The following is a 24543-nucleotide window of genomic DNA, read 5'->3' on the forward strand; positions in this document are numbered from 1 at the left end:
TATCCTACAGAAGAGCAAGAAGGAGGGTCAAAGGAAATGTGAGGAGCTCCTGGCCGATCGGAAAGGGGAGGATGAACAAATGATACCATATATCAATGCAGAGAAAGAGTAACACAATGCGTTTCACTGCCCAACAGAGATGGCCTGGTGGCCCATGGCAAAAGAAGGCTAGCAGGAGCACCTGGACTTTTGTGTCAGTTTTTGGTTTTTGGAAGAAAAAACAGAAAGATGAGCAAAAGAAGGAGCAGTTCAAGCAGATGAATGTGAAAGGCACACAGTGGGAAGATTGGCTGTCGTTTCTTCTCCATGGACTACTGAGAGAGCGGCCAGTGACCAGTAATTCACCATGCAAGATGCTATTTAGGAGAAATATGACAAGCACTGAGAAGTTGTTGCTGACACTGGCTGCGGGTGCACCTAGGGGCTGGGAGGTACTAGGGGCTGACTATATACTGGAAATTAAAAGAAACATTGACTTTGACTTGGACAGTGCACACAAACATGACAGACACATGAAGGAGGTGGTGCTGGATATTAGAATGACATGGATGATCCAAGCTAGAGAGTTATGACTGTTTATGTTGTTTTAGATGTCCCATGGATAATGGCTGATGATAGTTGGGGTGTTTATGCAATACAGTACAGTGAATAAATGGCATTAGAGGAGTTAAGACATGAATTAGTTGTCTTAGTTTGATAATTTCTATTAATTTGTTGGCTTCCTTATTGAGTTTGTATGTATCAGAATAGTTGTATTGCAGTGTGCTTTATGTAGCAGCAGTGCAAGGCTTTGGCCAGATTCATAGATAAAATTAGAAGAGAGGGGAAAAAAACTGGGCAAATGTTACCTCACTGATACTGCAGTTTCTTTTCATTTATTTGAGGTACATCCGATGCAAAGGGACTGGCCTACAGACATGCCTAAGAGACTGGCCTAACTGCTGATCACCCATGCCAAGCATGTCGCAGAGCACAGCACAGCCAAGCTGTGGAATGCTGCGATGCCTCAGACTGCCGGGCATGAAAACCCACTCCTGAGAAGTACAAAGTGATGAAGCTGCTGGCTTAAATCACAAGGCTGCCAGAGCCTGCCTCGCAGAAAACAGCCTACAGTTGTGAAATGTGCTTTCTTCCTGCTGTTCTGCGAAATTACCTGCTTGTTATCATACATGCATTATACATGCTGGTTTATGGGTGGAGAATAGAATTAGCTATTCCATTGTACATAAGGATGAGCCAGACCTGGGAGGGGCAAAGCAGAATGCAGCCCTCCTATACACTGGTGTGTGTTTGTACTACATCCCATTTATCTCTACTTCTGGTCTCCTGTGTATTATTTGTGTCCAAGTGCTGAGTGCCTGCTTTGCCTGGGGTGGCGTGGGAGAGCTGGATGAGTACTGGTATTGTGTGGAGCAGGACGAAGCCTGTAACACATGCAAACAGTATACTAGATTGCAATCATATAAAAAGGAGAGAAGGATACAATGGGATACATGTTACCCTACACTTTGCAACACTACTACTGAGTGGTAACCACATTCTCACCATAAGCTTTGTTCTTTTTCATACAACCTTCTCATATTCAAAGTTCTGTTATGTGTATGCCCAATCCATCTCTTCTACTAGCAATTCAATGTAGCGAGATAGCATGCACAGCAAATGGAGCTGCTCTGTGAACGAGTTGCAACGCTAGGCCCTACGCCCTCTTTGATCTGCTCTTGCCCATTTCTGGCAGAAATTAAAAAAAGGAAAACCCACCTCATGAGACCATATAACTGTATCACGTTCAGACTTCTCAAGGTCCTGCGAAAGATTTAGATGTGGAAGGGTGCAGAAAGGAATGTGGTAGCCTGCTCCAGGACGCAGGTAAGGATCTATGGTATGGCTCTTAAATCCAAACCAAAGAGGCTTGAAAGCACAGAACAGCAAGTCTCACTGCTTGTGACTCCTACAGTACAGCTCCTTGGGTTGCCTGTTGCCTAACCCCTGTTATTATGCTCCTACCACTTATGTAATGGTCTGTTATTATGAAATAGGTTTCTTTCTTCAAGTATTAGAATACATGCCAGAAGTACCAAGTGGGCTTACATTTTATACTGTGTTCTTAAGCAATACATATTTTGCGTTTTTAGTGTATCAAACCATTGCAAATTAAAAGTTTTAACAGTGGCTGCATATGATAGTGACTAAAGCAGAACACAGACTATGTAGGCCTGTTAAACAAATGTTGTGATGTTCTGTGAAAAAGCATTTTCTGGTTTATGCATCACCTTAAACAATCACCAGTTAAACCAGTTATGCATTTTCTATTTGTGGTCCAACAGGTACAACCACCAAATAGCAAAGAATAGCGTGAAAGCTCAATCCAGCAATCATGAAGCAAAACTGAAAGGCTCTGAACCAGTAATCAGTCAGATTATCGACAAATTAAAGCACATTAACCAAGTAAGTCTGTGAAAGAAAATAATCCAGGAACTCTTGATTGCAAAGCATAATAATGGATCAGAAATACTCAGGCGGTGTTGCCCACATACCTGTCCCCATTTCAGTGTATTACTTCTTTGTGCATTACTTGGGTTTATTTAATGTTCTCCTTATTATTTAAATTAGTAAGAGGTTTGCATAATCTATATTTTTGATGTTTTTGACTATCTTTTCACTGAAATTTCCATTTCCCCTAATGGTAGTTGATTCAATCATAAAATTAAAAAAGAGATGTCTTAGCTTTTTTCACACATTTTGAGAAAATCATTGAGGAAGACTTTGAGGAAACCCCCATTCATAATTTACCAAAAATATTTTTTATGTGGTTTCATTTAGTCCTGGAGATCTAATTCACATGCTATTCTAGGAAGGAAGCTTCTAATTCCATATTTCATATCAAGGATTGGCAAGTGATCATTGTTTGCCCTATGTAAATAAGTATTAAAAGCTATTTTGTTGAAGATTCATCATATTTGTTTACCTAAAAGCCACACGCCACTTTTTTAATTCATCACAGGTTAACATTTGAGGGTCCCTCTTTTTCTAATCTCATATAATCCCAATGAGTTGTAACGATGGCCTCAATTTTAAGTTTTAGCATAAAACCCAACTCTAATCCCAAAGCAGCAATTTTAGAAGATTTTCTAACTGGAGCTTTTATATTTCCAATTTACAAATTCATGAATCCAATCCTTGTTTTAATACCAAAACATTAGTCTCTCCACAGGTTAACAATGGAAACACTTTTATTTTGTATAGTTTTATTAATGGTTTTCCTGATTTAGATACGAACAGCTCCTCAAATGTGATGCTTTTATTTAGGGCAAATTAAGCTTTTATTTTTGCACTCTGACTCTACCTCTATACATTTACATTAACAACACCACTCATACTCAGATATTTGTAATTTCATACCACATTAATAAGTTATTTGTTGTAAATGATTTACATGTATTGCTTTCCAATCTTCCATTGAAAATCTTAATTGCAGATTGAAAAATCTTCATATGTAAATTGTATACATTGATTTTTAGAAATATAAGTAAACTGTATTGAAAGCAATGTTTAATCCATTTGATGTGAAATCAAATGTTTTATTTATTTATAACATATGAAAACTAATGAATCAGAAAAAAATTCACTTCTGGGGATTTAATGTTTATTTTTTTTCTCCAAATCATCTACTAAATCTTCAGTGAAAACGTTGTAAAACAACAAGGATAGTTAGCATCCTTGCCTAGACCATTTTCTATCTCATTTTCTATCAGATAAACCCCCTTCATCGTATATTTCATGACCAGCAATTTGTACTGAATTTCATTAGTAAAGACAATAATCCACAGAGTATCCAATTTAAATAATTCCCACACAACATGTGTCTATTGTCTCTGTCAAAGAGTTTTTATCCGTCTATGAATTCAGTGTATACTGATTATATTTTTAGATTGAGAATATTTTAGAATTATATGATTTAATGATATTAAATTATCAAAAGTTGTTGTTCCTTTCATAGATGCTTTTTGTAACTGGGGGATAAGATTCTTATTTACCAATCAATCCCACAGGTATCCTAATAACTGTTTGGCAAATCCTTTAACCACAGATTCTTATAGAATTATTTTTTCGAATTTAAACTTCCTCTATCTTTGAAAATCTGAATTTGAATAGTGCCCTTCTAAGTAACGGAGATTACATTTGATAGGCAAATTGTTTTATGTATTAGACTAAGTAAGTCATTCTGCCAAAGAAACAGTATTTGTTTTAGTAGTGTTGTAGGAAGCTCATCTGACCCTGCAGCTCTCAATATCTTCATATTGTTCATATACTTTATAACTTGATGGGATAGTACTAATTACCAACTCTTGATTTCTCTCAGGAGTAAGAATATTCTGATATATTACTTCCTGCACTTTGTATACAAAATGTAAATGCAATTTCCAGTCAGCTTCAGTTACATCAACTGTGTGAATAGTAGACATTGCCCCATGTCTCCTATTATATAAGTTTGACAAAAAATATCTGATTTTGATTTTTTTTAGCTGTTTTAATAATATTTTCTCAATTGCTATCCTTAATTATTATCCTCAAATAATTAACTTTGTCTTTTAGCTTTAATTTGATTATAATGATAGTCTGCATTTGAGTTGTAGTTTGAACTAATGTTTAAAGGTAATGTGTTGCTTTGTGTCTTTACTTCACTATCATACCAGTAGTTTCATACCTTTCGAATCTATACACCTTTTTAACTGGGTTATGTTAACAGACTGTACAACAATGTTTACAAAAAAATCAGATATAGTTAAATTTGCCTAATTTTCTAGGTAGCATAAAACAATAGGGAGTAAACACTGATAGCTGAATTATTCCTCATTATATATTCCTAACATTTTATTTGAACATACAATCCTCCCATTTCATTTTTTATATAGATATCAATGTACAACTGTGGGGCATTTAGTTAATGTTTCCCAATTTATATGGCAAGTAATCATAAGATGCTTATTTTGAATTATCATAATTACTACAAACATGTTGATGTAAATATATTTAGAAATGGTAATTACTGTCTACCCAAATGGCACTGTCATGGTCCAGGGATCTCAGCCCAACCTCCTCCTACTTGATAGACATCTTCCCTCTCTCATCACTTTCCTCCCCTCTCCTTCCACTCTTCTTCCTACCACCCCTCTGGCCGCTCTGCCACCTGCGACGGGTGTGCCACACACATGTACCCATCCATGGAAGACCTTCAAAAGGTTGTGCTACTATCTTATCCACTAAGGTGTACTCCTCTTTCAAAAGCCTCATCAGCAAGCTTGGTGTCTCTCCTTGCCTCTCTCTGGCCGACATCTATAGGTACCCTGGCCAGTTCACGCATTTGCTTTCTGAATTGGCTCACCTCACCTCTTCTCTCCTGGCCTCCTCTTCCAAGCTCCTCCTCAGAGACTTCAATATTCACCTCAACCCCTCTGATGCAGCCTATGGGCTCTTCCGCAAACTCTGTGACTTTCGTTCCTTCACCATTCTTCCCTCCCGTCTGATGCACTCAGACAGACACACCTTGGATTCTCTCATCTCTTCAGACATCCCCAACTTCAACCCTCTTGTTACTCATCCCTCCTGGTCTGATCATTCTCTCCTGTTCTCTCATCTGAACCTCATGGGTTGCCCTACTAAGCCCCCTTCCGCACTGCCAGCCTCCTTCTCCACCATTTAACCTATGAAGCGAGTGTCAGTGCCGCTTTTGTTGCCACCTTCACTACTCCTCCTCCTACTCTTGCCACTGACTCTCACTCAGACACTGCCCTTACTTACTTTCAACTCTACATCTGCAGCACTCTAGACATCCTTTCCCCTATCATAAGGATCTGCATGAAACCTGCCTCCAAGTGCAACTCCTGGTATGACACTGACTTGGCCACTCTGAAATGCAAGTGCAGAGCAGCTGAGCAGAAGATGCAGGCTTCGAGCACATCCTCTGGCAAACTGGCCTGACACCTGCTCCAAAGGCAATAAAGACTCTCCATGTGCTCTAAGAAGAGGGTCTGTATCCAAGCCCATATCTCTGCGGCCACTAACAACACGGCTGACCTTTTCAAAATCTGCAAGTATCTTGCAAACCCTACTGCAGTCTTCACTACTCCTCTGCCTTCCATGGCCCTCTGTACTTCTCTGACGTCTCACTGCATTTCTAAGACTCAGGACATCTTGTCCTCACTCTCCTCCTCACCCTTCTCCCTCACATGCTCTCAGGCCTCTCTTGGTCCCCCTCCCCTCTTACTCTGATATTTTTCTCCCATAACACCTGATGAGGTTTCTAGACAAGTCTGCTCTATGAAAGTCTCATCCAAACAGGTGTACCCCTGTTCCTTCAGAACTATCAAGGACAGCATTGTCTCCCTTGCTACAGCCTTGGCCAATTTCTGCAATCACTCCTTTGCCACTGGATTCTCCCCCTCACTCCTCAAGCACCCACTTGTGCACCCTCTCCTCAAAAAGCCTTCTGCCGTCCCTTCTTGTCTGGCAAACTACTGCCCTATCTCCATCATCCTCTTCCTGGGCAAACTCTTGGAGAAGCTGGCCATCTCTCAGCTCATCCACCATACTGAATCCATTGGTTGTCTCCACGACCACCAGTCTTGCTTCAGAGCTGCCAGAGGCACTGACGCTGCACTCTTGAACACCCATGAAGACTTTCTCTCTAATCTCGATTCCAGCGCTCCTTCTGTTCTTATTATTCTTGACTTTTCCTCTGCTTTTGATATGGTCAATCATGCTACCCTAAAAAATCGGCTTTGTGATACCCTTGGCATCACCGACCTGGCTCTGGACCAGTTGACCTCCCTCCTCTCGGACCAACCTTCCTAGGTTCAACAGGGCCCCTTTGTCTCCACCATCTAACTCTCCACTTGTGATGTCCCTCAGGGCTCTATTCTCTCACCTTGGCTTTTCAACATCTACTTGGCCCCTCTAGCTGATCTGATCTCCACCTTCTCTCCTAACTTCCAGTGTTATGCGGATGACATGCAGCTCTTCTTCAAGTTATACTCCTCTGCCTCCTCCTCTTCCTCTCTCATTCCTGACTGCCAGTCTGCTATTCAGGCACGGTGCACTTCTAGCGATCTCTGCCTTAAAGCCAGTAAGACAGAGATCATTCTCATTGCGACCTCTGCTCCCTCTTTCCCTCCCACACTCTGACCCTCCTCCATGGGCCCTCTCCCTCACCCTCCTGCGAGGCACAAAACCTTGGTATCATCTTCGACTCCTCTCTCTCTTTCTCTACTCACATCACAGCCATTGCCAAGAAGGCCAAATTTGAGCTGCACCTTTTCAGAGGAATTTTCCCTTTCCTCAACTTCCCCTAGAAACTCAATGTCTCCAGAGCTCAGGTCCTCTCCAAGCTGTACTACTGCAACATCCTCTTCCTCAATCTGCATAACTCTTCCCTTCACTCCCTTCAACTACTCCAGAACACGACTGCAAGACTTATCCTTGGCCTCAAACCCATCCATCCAGCCTTAAAATCACTCCATTGGCTCCCGAGTGCTGCGATGATCAAGTTCAAGACCCTCTGCATTATCCACAAGGCTTTCTGGGGCCAGGGACCACCATACATCCGACTCTTTCTCCCCAAATACATCCATGCTAGAGCCCTTCTGTCATCTAGCTCTGACTCTCTAAAAACCAGATGCTTCTCCAAGTGGGGAATGGGGGTAGATCTCTCTCCTCCACAGGTGCCTCCCTCTGGAATGGTCTCCCTGCCACTCTCAGACCTGAGCCGGATCTCCTTAAGTTCTGGGCACTTCACAAGACCTTGATTTGCTCTTCTTCCTCCCCTCTCCCTCTTGACTGGCTACCTGGTTCACTCCGAGTACTACAGGGCACCAGGCCCTCCTAATTCCTGTCTACCTATGCACTTGCCCTCACGGGCCCCTTCCCCCACACTGTGGGAGCTTCCAGATAAACAACATATTGGCTTTCAACCCAGACTGCTGCCGACTCTTCCACCTTCATTCCTCACAGTTTGACAAGCCTAGAAGTGAATATTGAGGTGCAAGTAAATCTACCCACTGATTTTGCTAAGGTCATTCAAGAAATTCAGGGGGAGTTACAGACCCCTCCAACAAAAAGGTCTATTCTCCTGAATAGTTTTATTGATTAACAAAACCAGGTAGGCCTTTCCTCGCCTATTCCAATGGCTACCACGGCTAGAACACTTTCAGTACCAAGTACAGGGATCACACAGTCCATGGATACAGCATCTTGGGTTTGGTCTCCTACTCACTTGACCCCACCAGATGACTTTACTGTGGGATCCCAGAGTATACAAAGATGGGTTGGTACCTTGTGAATTAAAGTTCCTGAAAAGAGCACTGCAGTTTGTAATAGATCCACCTAAGTTCACATGTATATGGTCTTCTCTTGTTTGGGCGACATCATTGATTCTGGGAAAACAAACAATTAAAGTAAACAGCTTATTCACAATTATACCCTTGAAACAAGGATTGTTTGACATCCTCGTCTATGTCACTCTGATTCAACCATTAAAAGGAGAAGCACAATGGATAGATGAATATGTGTCAGTGGCCTTTAATCAAGGGTTTACAGATAATTTAAAAGATCCATTAGCCCTAGCTGTCAGCTCACATTTTCCGCAGAACTGACATTGCTAACACTACAAATTGAGTGACAATATCAAACTACAAAAGGAGATGTGGGGACAGGAGAACTCCCTTTTTCCTAAGAACATACTAGTAATGTCCAACACCCATCCATCCCCCTAAACCCATGCAAGTAAGGAATGTGATGTACACCTTCACTATAGCAGAGAAGGAACATATATACATAGAAAGGTTGTGTCTGTGCTCTGGACATGCCGGGTATTTTGTTAGAGCGTGTCCTCAGCAGTTAGGAAAAGCGCTGACTTGTTCATAAAGTATGGCTGTAGCACAAGCCATGAGATTAATTCTTTCAAAAAGCATTCAATTTTTACGACAAATAGTATTGGCATGTATTTTGGGTTCCTTAACTGTCTATGCCATCCTAGATTGAGGGACGTCAGCGATTTTCTTTTAGACAATCACTTTTCTGTACAAAAGGGCATACCGATGTTTCCGAAGAGAGTTAGTGCCCTGATGTGTACTGTGGATGGGTAACCGCTGTAATCAGGGGAGGTTTGCATGGAGTCAGTACCCATCCAAACAACTACATCAGCAGAGCACATAGAAGATGAAACATTTGGCACTATTAAGTTTCCCGATTTTCCTGAAATTGTAGGTACACTACTTACTTTATTTATTTTATGTGTTTATTTGTATTGTGCCGACCGCCCGCAGGCATCTACTGCTCAAAATACATATTTTTCAGTTATACTGGAATTTAGCAAAGATAGCATTTCCCTCCAGTTGTTGCAATCAGCATTGCTAGCAGGTTGCCTGCTTTGCCAAGTCACAGGCAGATATTGTTTAGCACTTCAAGAAGGAATGGACAAGCAAGGGATTCCATTAATATATCTCGAGTTTCAGGATGTGTTTTCAGAAGCATAGGCCAATACGATACCATCTCATAGATCGTGTCTTGGTTCCATCGACTTTCTTCTGGGTGAAAAGATTCCACATGGGAGGATCTGTGCTCTTAGAACTAAGAAGATTAGGGTTTGCGTAAATACTCCACAAGGGCTTCATTAGAAATGTGGGCTCTCTGGGAGCGGAACCAATTTTTTCTTAAAACCAATACCAGGAGGGAATCCAACAGTTCGGGCTTTTGTGTAGGCATGGGAAAGGCACTTTCCAGGCACTGTCGTAGTGGTATTAACTGGCTATTGATGATAGCAGGTGCAAAATGGGGTGAGAACCTGCGCATCTAATAGCAGTGCCTGACAAATGCCTAATACTTATACACAATCCAAAAATGTTGGCTTTGCCAATGCTTCTTTTTAACAGGACTTCAATGCATGATATGCACAGTACTTTTAAATTGATTGGCTGAAGGCACACCTTGTTAAGATATTTTTATTACACCAGTATCGTTAAGTCATTAACTGTCAGAAGACTGCTTTGAACACTGTCAATCATTTTGAGTGCAAAGTGTGATGGTAAGGCTTGATTAAACAAGCTCAAAGAGTTCCCATGAGGTGGTGTTTTGGACGGGAAGGGGGCAGGAAATAGGTGAGAATGGCCATAGGGATTAGGATGACCATGGACAGTCAATGGGTGGGCAAATAACCAAACACCCCCCACAGTTGTGTGTCCCCCCATATGCCATTTCTCCCTACCTGTTCTCTAATGCAATAGTTTCAACTTACAAGTGGCCAACTAATAGGCCAAACTAAAACAAGTGGATGTCTGCTCACACTACAAGACAGAGGTGTGTTTGAATGACGTCACTGAAAACATCCTGGCATGGTGCTGTGCAATCCCCCTTTTCACAAAGATGGTTACACCGCATAGAATCTTGAAAACACATATATAAAATGTTATATCTAAAGGTGCGCCTACATCTAGATGGGATGCTCACAATATTCCATGATTAGGGCATTACATAACAAAACATTATTCTTACAGTGCTATGAGCCTGCAAAGCCGGTGGCAGCACGCGCTATAACATATTGCAAGTATTATTAGTCTTCTTGCTATTGTTTGTGACATGATTGTTATCACTGTGGTTATTATTACTATTACCCTCATGCTGATGTTGATCATGATAAGCCCCACTTTTTTTTAAAATTACTGGATTCATTCTCTCTTTTCAGGTGCAAATAAATACTGAGCTCACATTATGGGTTGTTAATATTTGAACACTTTCTTCACACATTACAATACTGCGTTTAAGACACATTCCATAGCCAAATTGCCCAGCCTTTTGCAATTACATACCTTGAGTCAGAAAGACTATTCTGCTTTGAGAAGTCCCATGCTGCAAGCATATTTCGCATAAAACATATTGAATTGCCAAAGCGTCTTCCTAGAGAATGTATGTAATAATAATAATAAATTGGCATTTATATAGCGCTACTCTGAGCGCTGCTTATTATCACCCACGGTGTGTGGTGCTCATTTATCGAGCTCGGAAGGATGAAAGGGATTCGAACCTGTGTTAGCAGGCTCTGCACGAATGTCAAAGCGAGCGCTCTACGCTCTACGCTCTACTCGCTGTGCCACTTCACCGACGTAAAGGTCTTCCACACCTACAGCCTGTCTGCTGACTTGTTTGGGGTCAGAGCTATACTTAGTGTACAGCGTGCCTTCAGCCTTCAGCACACTGCAGCCACGTGCCCTTCTCCATAGGCAAAGCACGCAGGGAATGTCTGGGGACTCTGAGACTCCACTACAAACAGGCTTCAGGAGCTTAGGCGTGCCCATTTATGGTGTAAATTACCAGCAGGTTGCTGATGTGACACAGAATGTTTATAAAAGGGATTGCTTCCCCACTCCAAAGTTCAGCCAGAAAAGCATCCGAGTCACATGTCTCGGCCTTTGATGATAGAAGATATGCCAGAGACCAGAGGAGGGCCGTCAAATCATTTTTGTCCACGGTTGAGGCTTGCAGTAGTAACGTGGCCTTACTGTGGCAGGGCAATCATGCGAGCTATTCACAATCTGAGCATGCTCTCACGTAGGAAGTCACGTTGCAACGTCCATTCCTCTAACAGGGACTTGCCGGATCTTCAGGGTGTGTGTGAGACTGTGATTGAGTTCAGGAGGAGCTTTTGCTTTCTCCTTCCCCCTGTTTGCAAGGTCGGCCGCATCAGGTCAAAGCGAAAGGAATATTAAAGAAGGGAAAAAAGGGAATGTGCGAGAGGATGTATGCATGTAAAAAAAAGAAAAGAAATGCAAGAAATATGTTTATAAGTTAAAAAGAGGGTTAATACGTTTTTTTTTACATTAATTAGTGTTCTTGTGAAATTGTATCTTAGATATATTTAAAATTCGCTGTACATATAAATGGAAAATATAAATGGAAAACATGTGGTAATTGCCAGAAAATGTATCATTTTATTTGGAAGATGCATGGTATATTTACCATTCAAAGATGGCTTAAGAGACAGTTTGGCTTGTTTCTAGAGAGCTTCCTTCGAGACAGTCACCCAAAATGTCTGCCTCCGTGGAAGAGCTCAGAGCTCAAAGAGTTCCCAGATAGGCAGGAATGGGTGGGATTAGCCATAGGGATTAGCATGGCTAGGGGCAGGGAATGAGAGGGGATTCATAACCAAACTACACCAAATACACTCTGTATCCCTGATGAAATGTCATCTCCATTGAAAAGCATTATAGACCCTCATTCAAAGCCCATATTTGAAGCTCTTAGGTTAAAGCTCTTATTTGAATGACAATATCTTCAGTTTAAAGATAGCGCTTTCAGCACCACCTAATAGCCCAAACTAAAAAGATGAGCTGTGTTTGTGTGCAAAATATCCCGAAATGTGAAGGAAGTACTACATTTTCTACATTTAAAAAATGTGCTTAAGTGCTTCATGGAGAAATGTTCTAATATGGTACAATCCATTAAAGCACTTACACAGAAGGGGGGTCTGTTCAGTGGGAGGCAGCACAAGTTTAGGCATCCCAGTTAAAACAATTATAAAAGCATTTACCTCCACTCCCATTCTTGAATCATCCTAATGTAAAGACACCTTTTTATTGTTGAAGCCAATGCTTTTGCCGCAGCCATAGGGAGAATGTTATCATAAACCGAGGAATTTTCCAAAGCCCTTCATCCTGTAGCTTTATTTTTCAACAGGGTATTGTCTGTACCAGAATAGCACTCCACAATTTATTAAATGAAGTTACTAACTATAAAGGACGATTTTACCCAATGAGGCCATTATTAGGAATTGTGGATCACTGTTTAGATGGACTATATGAATTTTGGATTCCAGAAATCCATAAAGTTTACCAACCACCACCATACTAGGTGGATGCTTTTATTATTGTTTCTACTTTGTCATCATCTATAGGCCAAGAGGTCATTGTGGCAAAGCTGATGCACTGTCTAGATTGGGAATGACGGGAGGAAGAGAAACTGAAGCCTTGATTTTGCCAGGGTGTAACTATTATCTCTAAGGGAGAGAGATTCCAGCACTAAATATGTTCTCAGCAATCTAAGATTAAGGCTGCAGAATGGATTAGGATAGAACCAGCTCAGCATCATGTTAGGATCATATATATATATATATATATATATATATATATATATATCAGGAAGGACATATGCTTATATGTTCAGAAATAACACAACAAACACAGGTATTGCATTTTTGTCATGACAGTACAGTGAGCGAACATACTGGAGTTGCCAGAAGCAGCTTTTGTAAAAGGGGTGACCCTTAACACATTTTCAAGGAGCTGCTTCGCTGCAAGGGATGACCCTCAATTTTTCAAGGAATACCTTTCTGGAAACAGATGAGCCTTAACAATTTTTCAAGGAGCAGTTTTGCTACAATGGATAATGCATAACAATTTTTGAACGAGTGACTACAGGGGATGAGCCTTAATTTTTCAAAGAGTAGATTTCATAAAAGGGTTGGCAGTTAAATATATTTGGAAGAGCAGTTTCTTTATGAGGAATGACACTTAATAATTTAAAGGAGCATCTTTGCTAAAGGGTTGAACTGTAATTGTTCTATGTTTACAACTTTATGCAAAACATAACTTTTCAAGAAGCTGCTTCGATAGTAAAGACGACTGGTTGGTCTTCCATGTTGCCTCCTGGAAGTGTTCAGTGTGCCACCCTGGCATCATCACTTTATCTCAGTGGGGCCCCTACCACTACCATGTGGCAAATGCAGACCTATGGGAAAAAACAAGGACATTTGACCATCCCTTTGTCCATCAGAGGGTGGGGGAAAGGTTTTTGTGCATGCTGCTTGTTTTTCCTTTTGTTGGTGGGAATGGTCAGCGTGGCTGTTCCTGATAAACAATCAGAGACATCGACCTACCCAGATGCCTCAGCATTTCTGTGGTTGTAAAATGGGGCGTTTTTCCCCAGCCTGCTCCCTCGCCACAAAAGTCACATACTTCCTTTGCATTTTTTGTTTAATGGGTCCCCATCCCCTGATATTTGGGGATTTCCACTGCCCCGTCCTGCAGCACAGGTGTGGCCAGTGTAGGATGCAGCATTTCGGCAGCATTGGGCATTGGCCATTGCTGCTGCTGCTCCTGACTTGGGAGCTCCTGGCTTGGGACAGTGAAGGAAATTACCCTTCCATTGAAGTTTATACCTTCTCTTCTCCCCGCCTGCTTCTCTCGCAGACCCTTCCCTGTGTCCATTTTTTTCCAAAAGGCAGAAAAACACACAAAAATCACACAACACACAGCTACTTCTCTGACCTCTCTCTGCTCTCTCTTCTTCTCTATCTCTTTTTCTCTTTCTCTCTCTCTCCCGTTCAGTCACAATCGACAGGAAATAACAGGATTTTTATTTCCTTTCACTTTCTTACTAGGTTGAGCTTATTTAACATGGCTCAAATCAATGTATTCCTACAGCTCAAACGTTTTGAACTGATTCGAATCAATATATTTCTGTTGTTCCAAAAATGTATTTAATACAATTTGAGCAAAAGAGACCTATCTAGTATCTTGAAATGGATCAAACCAATTCGAGCTGCTTATGATCATAATCAGACTTTTACTGACTCGGTTCCATTCAACTCACGAGCCATCGCGATGGGAGTTAAAATAGCACAAGGTGAGTCAGATCATTATTTGCATTGCTCGAGCCAGCATTCCAATTGGGCATTTCAAGCCTCGCCCATCCCTAGTTTTTTTGGAATACACAAAGCTCTAGAAGTGTGCATCCTTCATTCATATTCGGCATAGTTATCTGCTCTACTTGTGCATGTTTCCATGTTTGTTCTTATTTTGTTACCGGTGTAACTGAAATCTTCTATCATTACCCCTTTATTTAAAACATTAAAAGGTTTTCTCCCTAGTTTAGAACAATAAAGAAAACCATGGCAGGCCTCTCTTGGCTCTCATAAATCTTAGAATAAGTGATGACCTTACAATTGCAAAATGGTACAGAACTTAACTCTAGATGGCTAGCAATCCAGCTTCCATCCTAAATGGTAAAGAGAACCCTTCCATTTCTGTCTGGGATGATGTCCTGGAATGTGCGGATAAGGGGGGCATGACACTCCTGGTGATTTGACACAGTGGCCCTCATTCCGAGTTTGGAGGTAAGTACCAGTCATCACCGGCATGGAGCAAATACAGTGTCGTAGCTGGTAATAGACCGCTAAAATCACTGAGCTGATGCAGGACAATCGTCAGGGAGGAGTGGCGGGAGGAATTAAGGGCAATGCGGCAGGTGGTGACTCGACACGGACAAGCCCACTGTGTCGGTCACTCTGTTCCCAGCGTCGCCGGGACATGGCTGCCCCTGGCCCCGGGAGCGCGGAGTAACTTGCCTACCAGCCACATGTGGCCTACATGGACACCATGGGACTAGTGTGGGGAGTTGGGGGGGTAAGGCGAGAGGGTGTGTGGGGGAGTTGGGGGGAAGGCGGAGGGGGGTGGGATGGTGGAGGGTTTGAAATTCACTTAGGAATTTTCAATTTCAATACACTGTTTGTGTTGCAAAGGTAAACCAGTGTGGACATTCATCATTGCGCATGTGTCTTTTAATATCTGACAGTGCATAGTGTACATGTTTCCCCACACCCAGTGCCCTATGTCCTCATGTCATGACACCCTCTGCTAACTTGTGTGTCAGAAATATTGTCCAATCAATGCTTGCCACACGGCATGTCTCTCCTGTGCATCGGCAGCATGATGCTGTCCTGCCCCTTCTTCCTCCTCCTACCCTTCATCATCATCTGGTGGTAGCAGTCCCATTTCAGGGGACAGGGGCACGTTCCGACGGATGCATATATTGTGCAGCATTACACATGCCATGGGGATCTTGGACACCTTCTCATGGCTGTAGATGGGTGCCCCACCCGACCGGCTGAGGCAACGAAATTGTGCCTTCAACAGGCCAAAGGCTTGCTTAATCACCACACATGTACGGGTATGGGAACGATTGTAGGCCTACTCGTGCCTGTTCTGTGGGTTTCAGACAGGGGTCATGATCCACGGCGTCAAGGGATAGCCACACCATCACCTGCATGAGAGGGGAATGAAGGTTAAGTGTTTGTACATTCATGGTGGACAACTGAACTAGTCTTACATGGCAGCATGTGATTTCTGCCCATACGCACATGTCCCTGGATGCATTGACCCCATTCCTGGCCCCCATATATATCCTGTGCAATGGAATGATGGAGGGAGTAGCATCTTTAAGATGGTTTATGGTGTGCACTCACATCTTGTACAACATGCATCGTATATGCATGCAGCAGTCTTGTGGTAAGATCCTTGAAGTGCTGTGTTCTGTGAGATTTGGTAGTAGGGAGTGTTGGCTGTAGTCAGCATATTCGTCATTCTGCACTGATCCATACTATGGTGACTTACAGCACTCCTATGGATGTGCAGTACCAGTGACACGGTGTGGTATCCCTCTTGGGCTCAGTTCAATGCACTCCCAGGGATGACGCTCCGGTGTGGTGATATGCTGGAGGCAGCGACATAGTGCATATGCAGTGCATAGTGCTAGATGACCTTACAGTGTGTGAGGGCCGCCAATGAGTGGTGCATGTGTTGTGGGATGTGGCGTGGTCACCTGTTAGTCATGTAGTGTTAGGTGTCGGCCTTACTTCATCACTGTGGGATTCGGTAGTCATGTGCCGTTTCACTGGCTCTGGGGGACAGTGTTCGGTGAGGTGCACATCGTGCACTGGCTTCAATATTTCCACCCAGGTGGAGTATGCATCTCCCCCCCCTTTCCCACCCAGGTGGAATATGCAGGCACCCACCTCATAACCCCGATGCACTGCCATGGGGGAGTCAGGCAACTCACCAAGCAGCCAGGAACGTCGTCCAGCATATCGCTTCATATAGCGTGGTAACGTGGAGTTCCGCAGGACCAAAGAGTCATGAGGTGATCCTGGATATCGGGCACAGCAATGTGTGATGATCTTGCTTGTGTTGGATACCATCTGCACGTTGGTGGAGTGGTATTGCTTGCGGTTGCGATACGCCACGCCGTTGGCATGCAGGGCCACCAACTCCACGTGGGTGCAGTCGAGGGCACCTATACAATTTGGCATGCCTGCCAGTGCATGGAAGGCAACTTTTGTATCAAGTATCTCCTGGGGAGTCCATGGTAGAGATATGAGGTCCATTGTGTGCTTGAGGAGGGCCTCCAGCACTTGGTTCAGTATCTGGGAAAATAAGGGTTGTGATATGCCATGCATGTGCCCCACTGTGTGCTGGTAGGTGCCTGTGGCAAGGAAGTGGAGCACCAACACTACCTTCAGTAGAGGGGGGATGGCGGTGCGTATTTCTATGAGGCTCACTATGTCGTCATCTATCAGGTCCACTATGGTGGTGATGGTGTCACGGTCAAGCCGGTACAGGGTGTGGATCTGCTCAGGGGTTAGGTTGAAAGGACTTTCTCTGATGCGAGGGATTGGGTGCTGCCGGCGTGGTAACGGTGGCTGCACTGGTGGGGCATGCTGGGCCTGTCTCACCCTCCTTCTCCTCCTGTGTATCCTCTGTGGTGGGGGCTGTGGTTGTTGTTGTTGTTTTTGCTGCCTTGCAAACAGGGCCTCCAGCTCCAGTAATGCTACTACTATTGGTATCATCTTGGTGTGGGAGGGTGTGTAGTGTGTGTTCCTTTTGTGCTGTGCCAGACTTCATTGCCTCCTCCTGTGCTGATTGTGTGCACCTGTGGCTCTTGGAAATACTGCTCAGGGTTCTTAACACCTTCTCTGAGATGCCGGTATCTACTCCATACCGGTAAGGTACTTTTCTGGCTTCAGGAGGCCGCTATTTGCATGTCCGGGATCAGCTCCGGTTTACGGCATGCCGCTAATATCGGCATGGTGTGTCACGCGCCAGATCCTAGACCGCTATCTATGGCATCGCACTTCATGGTGCCGTAAATAGCGGTCTGGTTGGTCAGAATAGCCCGTAGCGGTAAGGGATGCCGTTAATCCTTTACCGGCATCGTTTTTCCCTTAGCTCCAACCTCGGAATGACCCCCAGTGGATCATGATATAGTACCCTCCAACGGCCTAGATGAAGTTGAATCTAGATAATGCTTTCCAAATAAATCATAGTAGAACAGAAGTTATCCTCCTTGGTCTGAAAAGTAAATTTCAAACCCTGGAAATCGTCCACCTTCCACTTTATTAACCTTCATAAGAGTTATGCATCCAAGCGGGAACATGTGGGTTTCTATTGGCAACACTGTCTAGTTATGAATACCCAAATTAATCAACTTCTAAAAGCATCTTTTTACAAGATTCAAATCCTTCAAAGCATCTCCTCTTATAGACTGAGATCACCTCCCCATGGTTGTTGATTCTCTTGTCAACTCTAGGGTAGATTGTTGTTACTCCGTGTTCTTTGACCTAGGCAACTACCAATTAGAACGTTCACATAAAGTTCAGAACCTGGCAGCCTGCTTGCTCTTTCAACTTTATTGTGTAGAATCAACTAGAACAATCCTGGGCAAATAACCTGTTCTATAAGATGGTTCCCACTCAGGTGGAACTACAATCAATTTTAGCTTACTGTATCTTACCAGAGGAGAAATATCTGTTTACATTTCTGTTTGTTTCTAACCACAAGTGAAGTCCAGCCCCAAATGACTAGGCATTTCTCCTCTGAACAAGTGTACCACCATAAACCTCATACTTTTTTGTCTGCCTTGCTAAGCGTTATCCGTGCAGTGTGGTTGTTATGCTGTGTATTTCTAAGGCACAAAGAGCAAAGGTCTAGATTGTTCAAACTTTTCCAAAATAGCATGTCCAGGAACACATATGGGTTATGTTATGCCCATGGCTGTTTACTCCACCAGACCATGCCTGGTGGATTTAAAGTACACCCTGGTCGCTATCAACCCAGGCACCACCACTACCCAGAGCCCGTACAAACACATGCTCATTATCATTCACTACACCCACTCACTTCCACTAGAATAATTACTTATGTTATGACAGGTAGAAACCTCAAGCCACTGATCACAGCCCACATTACTCTACACAGACGCTTTCCATCACTACACTACCATTCACCATACCCACTGGTGAGAACCCACACTACCATTGATCTCACCCAATCCTCACTGGCAACAACACCCACACTTTCTCTCACCAACACCTGCACCACTACTTGCCCCTTCTGATCACGCCTGCTAGGAGAGCAACCAGCCACTCTGTGATCACTTACACTACTCTTTACCTCACCTAGTCACCACAACCTATCATTCCAGAAATAACTCATAACTCTCATAACTGCTCTCACCACTGACATCACTCTTCACAGATGTTCTAAAGTAAGGATCAGAAGGAGAAAGTAACAAAGAGATAGGGACTACAGAATTCTTCGAAGCCACCCAAGAGCTCCTAAATCATCCTAAACTCTGCTCAACAGGAGCTGCAGGACAGTCAAGAGTAGCTTAAAAGGTGGTATGACTGTGTAACTCAACTGCAGAGGTTCTAAGCTGTCTCCACAGAAAGTATCTGAATGAATTGGTGCTCTTCCTATTAACAACGTCAGAAAATAGGCTGACAACCCAGTGGCATTGACCCTATAAATTCATGCAAGTGCTCAGCGACCACAATTATTGGGTTCAATAGGACAACCACCAAATAACCCCACTTGACAGCAACTTAGTAACTCATGCTGACTCACTAGCACTGGCGTAATTTATCCCTGCTGAGCTCCAGGCCGACAAGTAACACAATCTATGGTCTTACCTGAGTTATCTGTTATCTGGCTTTGTGAGCAACGTGGCTTTGTCCATTGAACTGAAACAGTGTGAGGTAACCACCATCCAAAAGCATGGCCGAAGGTAGTAGAATTAGAGATCAAAAAGATGCTGGAGGTTAGTGTCAATGCAAAGTCCCAAAGTCACTGGTTGTAGCCCACTGTTCTAGTGTCTAAACCTCATAGAGTTGGCAGTTTTACTTTGATTTCTGGATGATGAATGGTAACTTGAACATAGATGCTTACCCAATGTGCTAACAGCAAATTTGACGAATAAAGCTTTACTGACTGACTAGCTTACCCAATGTCAAGGATCAGCGGTATGATCAAAGACATTGGGCTATTCAAGTGCATCTCCACCCTCAACCTCACAAAGAAAAGGCCGTTTTTGTTACCCCCATGTCACTATTTCCCTACACAGTGTTTCCCTTCTGCCTCCATGTTGCACTGGCTGACCTCCAGAGAGTGATGGGTGTGATGCTTCAGCCCCATCAGGCTTCTCATGAGCCTACTTAGATGGCATTGTGATTGACAGAAATCATTTGTAAAACATCTATATCTAATGGGCCAAAGCCTTTGGGAAGCTGGACTTTCAGCCAATCCCACCAAATGCCACCCGCCTTTTTATTGGCGAAGTGCCTGGGCTTCCAATTTGGGAAAGGAGCATCACGGCCTTAAGTGCCCAAGCTGAAGATCATCAAGGCATTCCTGTTACCAAGACCAAGAAAGGACTTCACATTTCCTTGGCCTGGTCGGCTATTAACAAAGATTTATATTGAACTTTTAAACCATAGCTGGCCCCTTACCAGAACAACTAAACAGAACAAAGTCAACTGGATCCAATGGTCCAAAAATATGACAAAGTCCTTCATTCTGTTGAAGCGCTCCCTATACCATCCAACTCTTATGCATAACTTTGCAAAAACATTTATCCTTCAAATTGATTCTTCGCAAGTCGGTTTGGGGTAGTACTTCCACAAATAAGGAATTGGCTTGTACATCACATAGCGTTTATAAGTAGGAACATCCACCTAAGAGATAAAAATATGCCACCCTTGTGTTGGAGTGCCAAGCAACACGGTGGGAAGCAGATGTGCTGAAGTATTACCTCATTGGGAGACAATGTTCCCTAATCATTGAACATAACCTCCTTATATAGTTGTCCACAACAAGGGGAACAGCAAAGAGGGTAAATGAGATGGTTTTTCACCTTCTAGCGTACAACGTATCTGTGATACACCAAGAAGCGCACCTCCAAATTAATGTAGACTACATTAGCAGGTAGTCCATCGGCAACCCACCAAAATGGCCTAGTGGAAAGGTGAGAGAGGTGTGGCAAGATCACCTGCCTGAGGCTGGGGACAAAGGGCGTGATGCAGATGGTCAGGTGGAATGATGGATTTGGGAAATGTATGGCAAGGATCCCCTGGTTATCCTTCCTTGGTCATAATCACTTGGTGAGGGACAGTCGCATAAAACACTTTTCTGGACACCTTTCTCAACAGAGAGCACCTGCAGTTCTCTCTAGGCATATCCAAAGACTTAGCTGGGGAAAAGAAATGTTCCCATTTATCAGAGAAATGTCCATTCACATGTTGTTACCAGCATGTATTTTGATACAGTGTTAAAAAAATCATCTTCAAGTCACACTAGGACACCATGGAGACCCATGCCAGATAAAGTGTTGCAAATGTGTATGTATCTCCCCAAATGAGCTGCAGAGACCAAAACCTGATACAATGTTACAAACCTGCAGGTTCCCTGCCGTGGATCTCACTGTGTGTGATTCAAAGCTTCCCAGTCATTGTCTCCTAGGAGAGCATTGCCTCAGTGGGGATACAATGTTTCAATTTCACTGCAAACCAACAATGATGAGATACTAAGAGTATTTCTAGTCTGTAATTCACAAGATATGGAGTGGGAGTCCTGGGCCTACAGAGGCATCACCAGCGAAAGCCATGACAGAGAATAGTACAATTCAAGATGGAGGGCAGGCCAGATGAAGGCTTCCTTCAGTGCTTCCTAAGCCTCCAGTGAGGGCAGGTGCACCCAGGAACAGCAGCCAATCCCAACACCCCCCCAATTTCCAGATACAGATGCAGCCTCTGCCAGTGAAACCAGCCTAGGGAGAGCACAATCAACCAATCAATTATTGTATATTAGTACACAGCGAGGGTCAATGAGCTTGTAAAAAGCATTACCTGCCCAAGAAAGCTGAGCACCGCCACATCCCAGAGTTCTTTCCGCAAATGGCCGCCATGGAAAGGGAGATGGGACTAAGTGTAGTCCCTTCACCCTTTCCATGGTGGGCACTTAGTTTGTTGACTTTTTTTTCAACATTCGTTTTAATGGCCCCCATGGAAAGGGAGAAGGGACTGTGTAGTCTCTTCTCTCGATCCCTGGTGGCCATTTTATTTTGCTTTTTTTTCTCAAGTTGACAAACGGTCGCAGTGCCAACATTGCTCTTAGTACCCTGGTACGATGTATCGGGGTACTAATGGTAATATAACCCTCAGAGGGGGAGAATCTCCAGTAGGGTAATGCCTCTGGGGCTTTGTTAATGCTCTTGCATCGCTCTGGCTTCTAACTATGGCCCTTGGAGCATTACCCTGCCAGTAATGCCCCCTCTCAGGTTATATTGCCTATGTCTTAGCCACTACAATAAAGAAATGCAATACAATATTCATTCTTAAAATTACAATGTTATACAAAGACATATAAATATCAATATATGCCAAGAAATTCTCCAGTAATGGTGAAAGTACCTATTAATTCATTTGTCCTCTGCCCCCTTCCTTTGTTAATCCTTTCCCTCCCAAATCTGCTATTAAACAGCAAAAAACAGTTTTTACAATCTCAAAGTCATTAGTCATAGCACGTAAAGCAATATCAGCATGACAGGTCCTTATACCTTTCTCTCTAAACAGAGGAATTAACGTTCCCTTCAAAAATCATTATATCAGGGACAGAAAAGAAAGAAATGACAGTTTCCTTAGTGAAACTATCACAGGCGCAGACCTCACTCTTTATTGGACCATTCCATTGTTTGGTAATATACCCCAATGGGAGATAACCCAGATGCAATTTAATATAAAAACTCCTTACCCTAGGTTCAATATCCTATGCCAAATAATTTTAAAAAAGCAACCGCAGGTAAATATTCTCTGACTGTTATCGCAGTGCTGGGTGTAGAACCCCAAATCTCTGCACCAAAAGATGCTGTTGGGACTGATTTATGCGTGTACATTTCAACTGCTTGTACAACAACATTCCCACCCAAATTTCCTTGAAACCTCAGGATCCACGGAACAGTTTAGACAATATTATTGCACTTTTCATCAATTTGGGTAACCCATTTTAGGTTGTTCCTAAACCAAATATCTTAAAAATCAAAATTAGGGTCTATCTCCAAGGGAGCTTTATTAAGAATAAAACAAGCACGTTATGGCCTAACACTGTCAGCCGCCATAACCTTAGTTTTGTCCTCTGTGATAATGAGGCTCTTCTGTTCACAATAATTTGAGAATGCTACCAACATTTTCTGGATCGCAAGTTCATTAGGATCAAAATAACTTGACCTTGCGCTATAGGGACATCCAGCTGTTGTTTAATTAAAAAAAACCTTCATGGTTGTTACGGAAAAGGTAAAATAATGTGGCGGCCAAGGCATATTCATGTCTAGCACCTTTTCCCACATTAAATCAAATTGACCAGAACATCCCATTATGGCCATAGTGAACCCTGGCCTTATTTCCATAGTGCAGGGCATTGGTGATGGAAACATACCCCTCCTGCACGCCTTCTTTGCTTAAAGAAGCCCACAGTAAATCCCTGTTAATAGAATCACACACAGATTTTAAATCAACAAAAGTAAGGAACAGGGCAACTTCTTCAATGGTATATATGTAGACAATGATGAATAAATAAATACACCTTGACACCGTAGTCAACTGTAATCGGTCTAATCCTAATGCCCATCTTCAGAATATTTGTATCATGCAATGATTTCTGTATTCTCTCTAGAAGTATTTCCCCAAATATCACCCCTGTCCCATCTAATAAAGATATGGGTGTTAATTCCCTGGGATGCCCCTATTTCCCTCAGATTTATTTGGGACATCATCCATGAGGCAGGCTCCCTCCCGATTTCCAAACATTATTTACCACCTACCACAGAATCTGTGCCATACATCTATACAATTCTTAAAAATATCCACTGGTATCTTGTCAGTGCTTGGGGCTTTAGGGTCTTTGTAGCATTTCACACCTCCTCCCAAAAATAAACATGAACATTAACTCCTCATGGGATTTTGATGTATTGCTTTGGCCCCTTCTGATACACCTGATGTTCCGCAAAAGGAATGGTTCACCAAAGTATCTCCTGATATTGCCCTTTCCAAACATAGAGTCCAACCCATCATACCCCAGGCCATTTACTGTCGGAAGCCTTTGTTATCTTTGCCCTTCACTGCCTGCATCAAGCAAAACCATGCATTCCATTGACCTTTTGTAGGGTATAAAGGATACACCCCAGACACCAACAGTGAGTAGACATCTTTGGTTCTTTTTTCTTTGAGGCCCTTTTTCCTGTAACGCTCCTCCAGCAGTCTTCTCTTATCAAGAGATACAGGGGACACTTATATAGGCTGGAATAGAACTTAGAACAGTAGAACATAAATCTCAAGCAGCAACAACAACCACAACAATAAACATTCCCCAACTGTGCTCCCACCTGCTAGCCCAG

At 43.0% G+C, this 24543-nt stretch overlaps 1 protein-coding gene across 2 annotated transcripts in view; it reads left to right on the top strand.

Annotated features, from left to right (window-relative positions):
* Nucleotides 1–24543, top strand: part of GPC3 (glypican 3) — a 3708166-nt gene that overhangs the window by 2516872 nt on the left and 1166751 nt on the right. For both annotated transcript variants that reach the window (XR_011274182.1, XM_069612831.1), the window contains exon 6: nucleotides 2325–2445. Coding sequence is in view for 1 of the 2 variants with exons in the window: in XM_069612831.1 (XP_069468932.1) it covers nucleotides 2325–2445 (121 nt within the window). In the remaining variant the exon portion in view is untranslated. The remainder of the gene's footprint in view (nucleotides 1–2324; nucleotides 2446–24543) is intronic.

The sequence above is a fragment of the Ambystoma mexicanum genome, chromosome 5p (assembly GCF_040938575.1).
Source record: "Ambystoma mexicanum isolate Mex_15411 chromosome 5p, UKY_AmexF1_1, whole genome shotgun sequence".
Lineage (NCBI taxonomy): Eukaryota > Metazoa > Chordata > Amphibia > Caudata > Ambystomatidae > Ambystoma > Ambystoma mexicanum.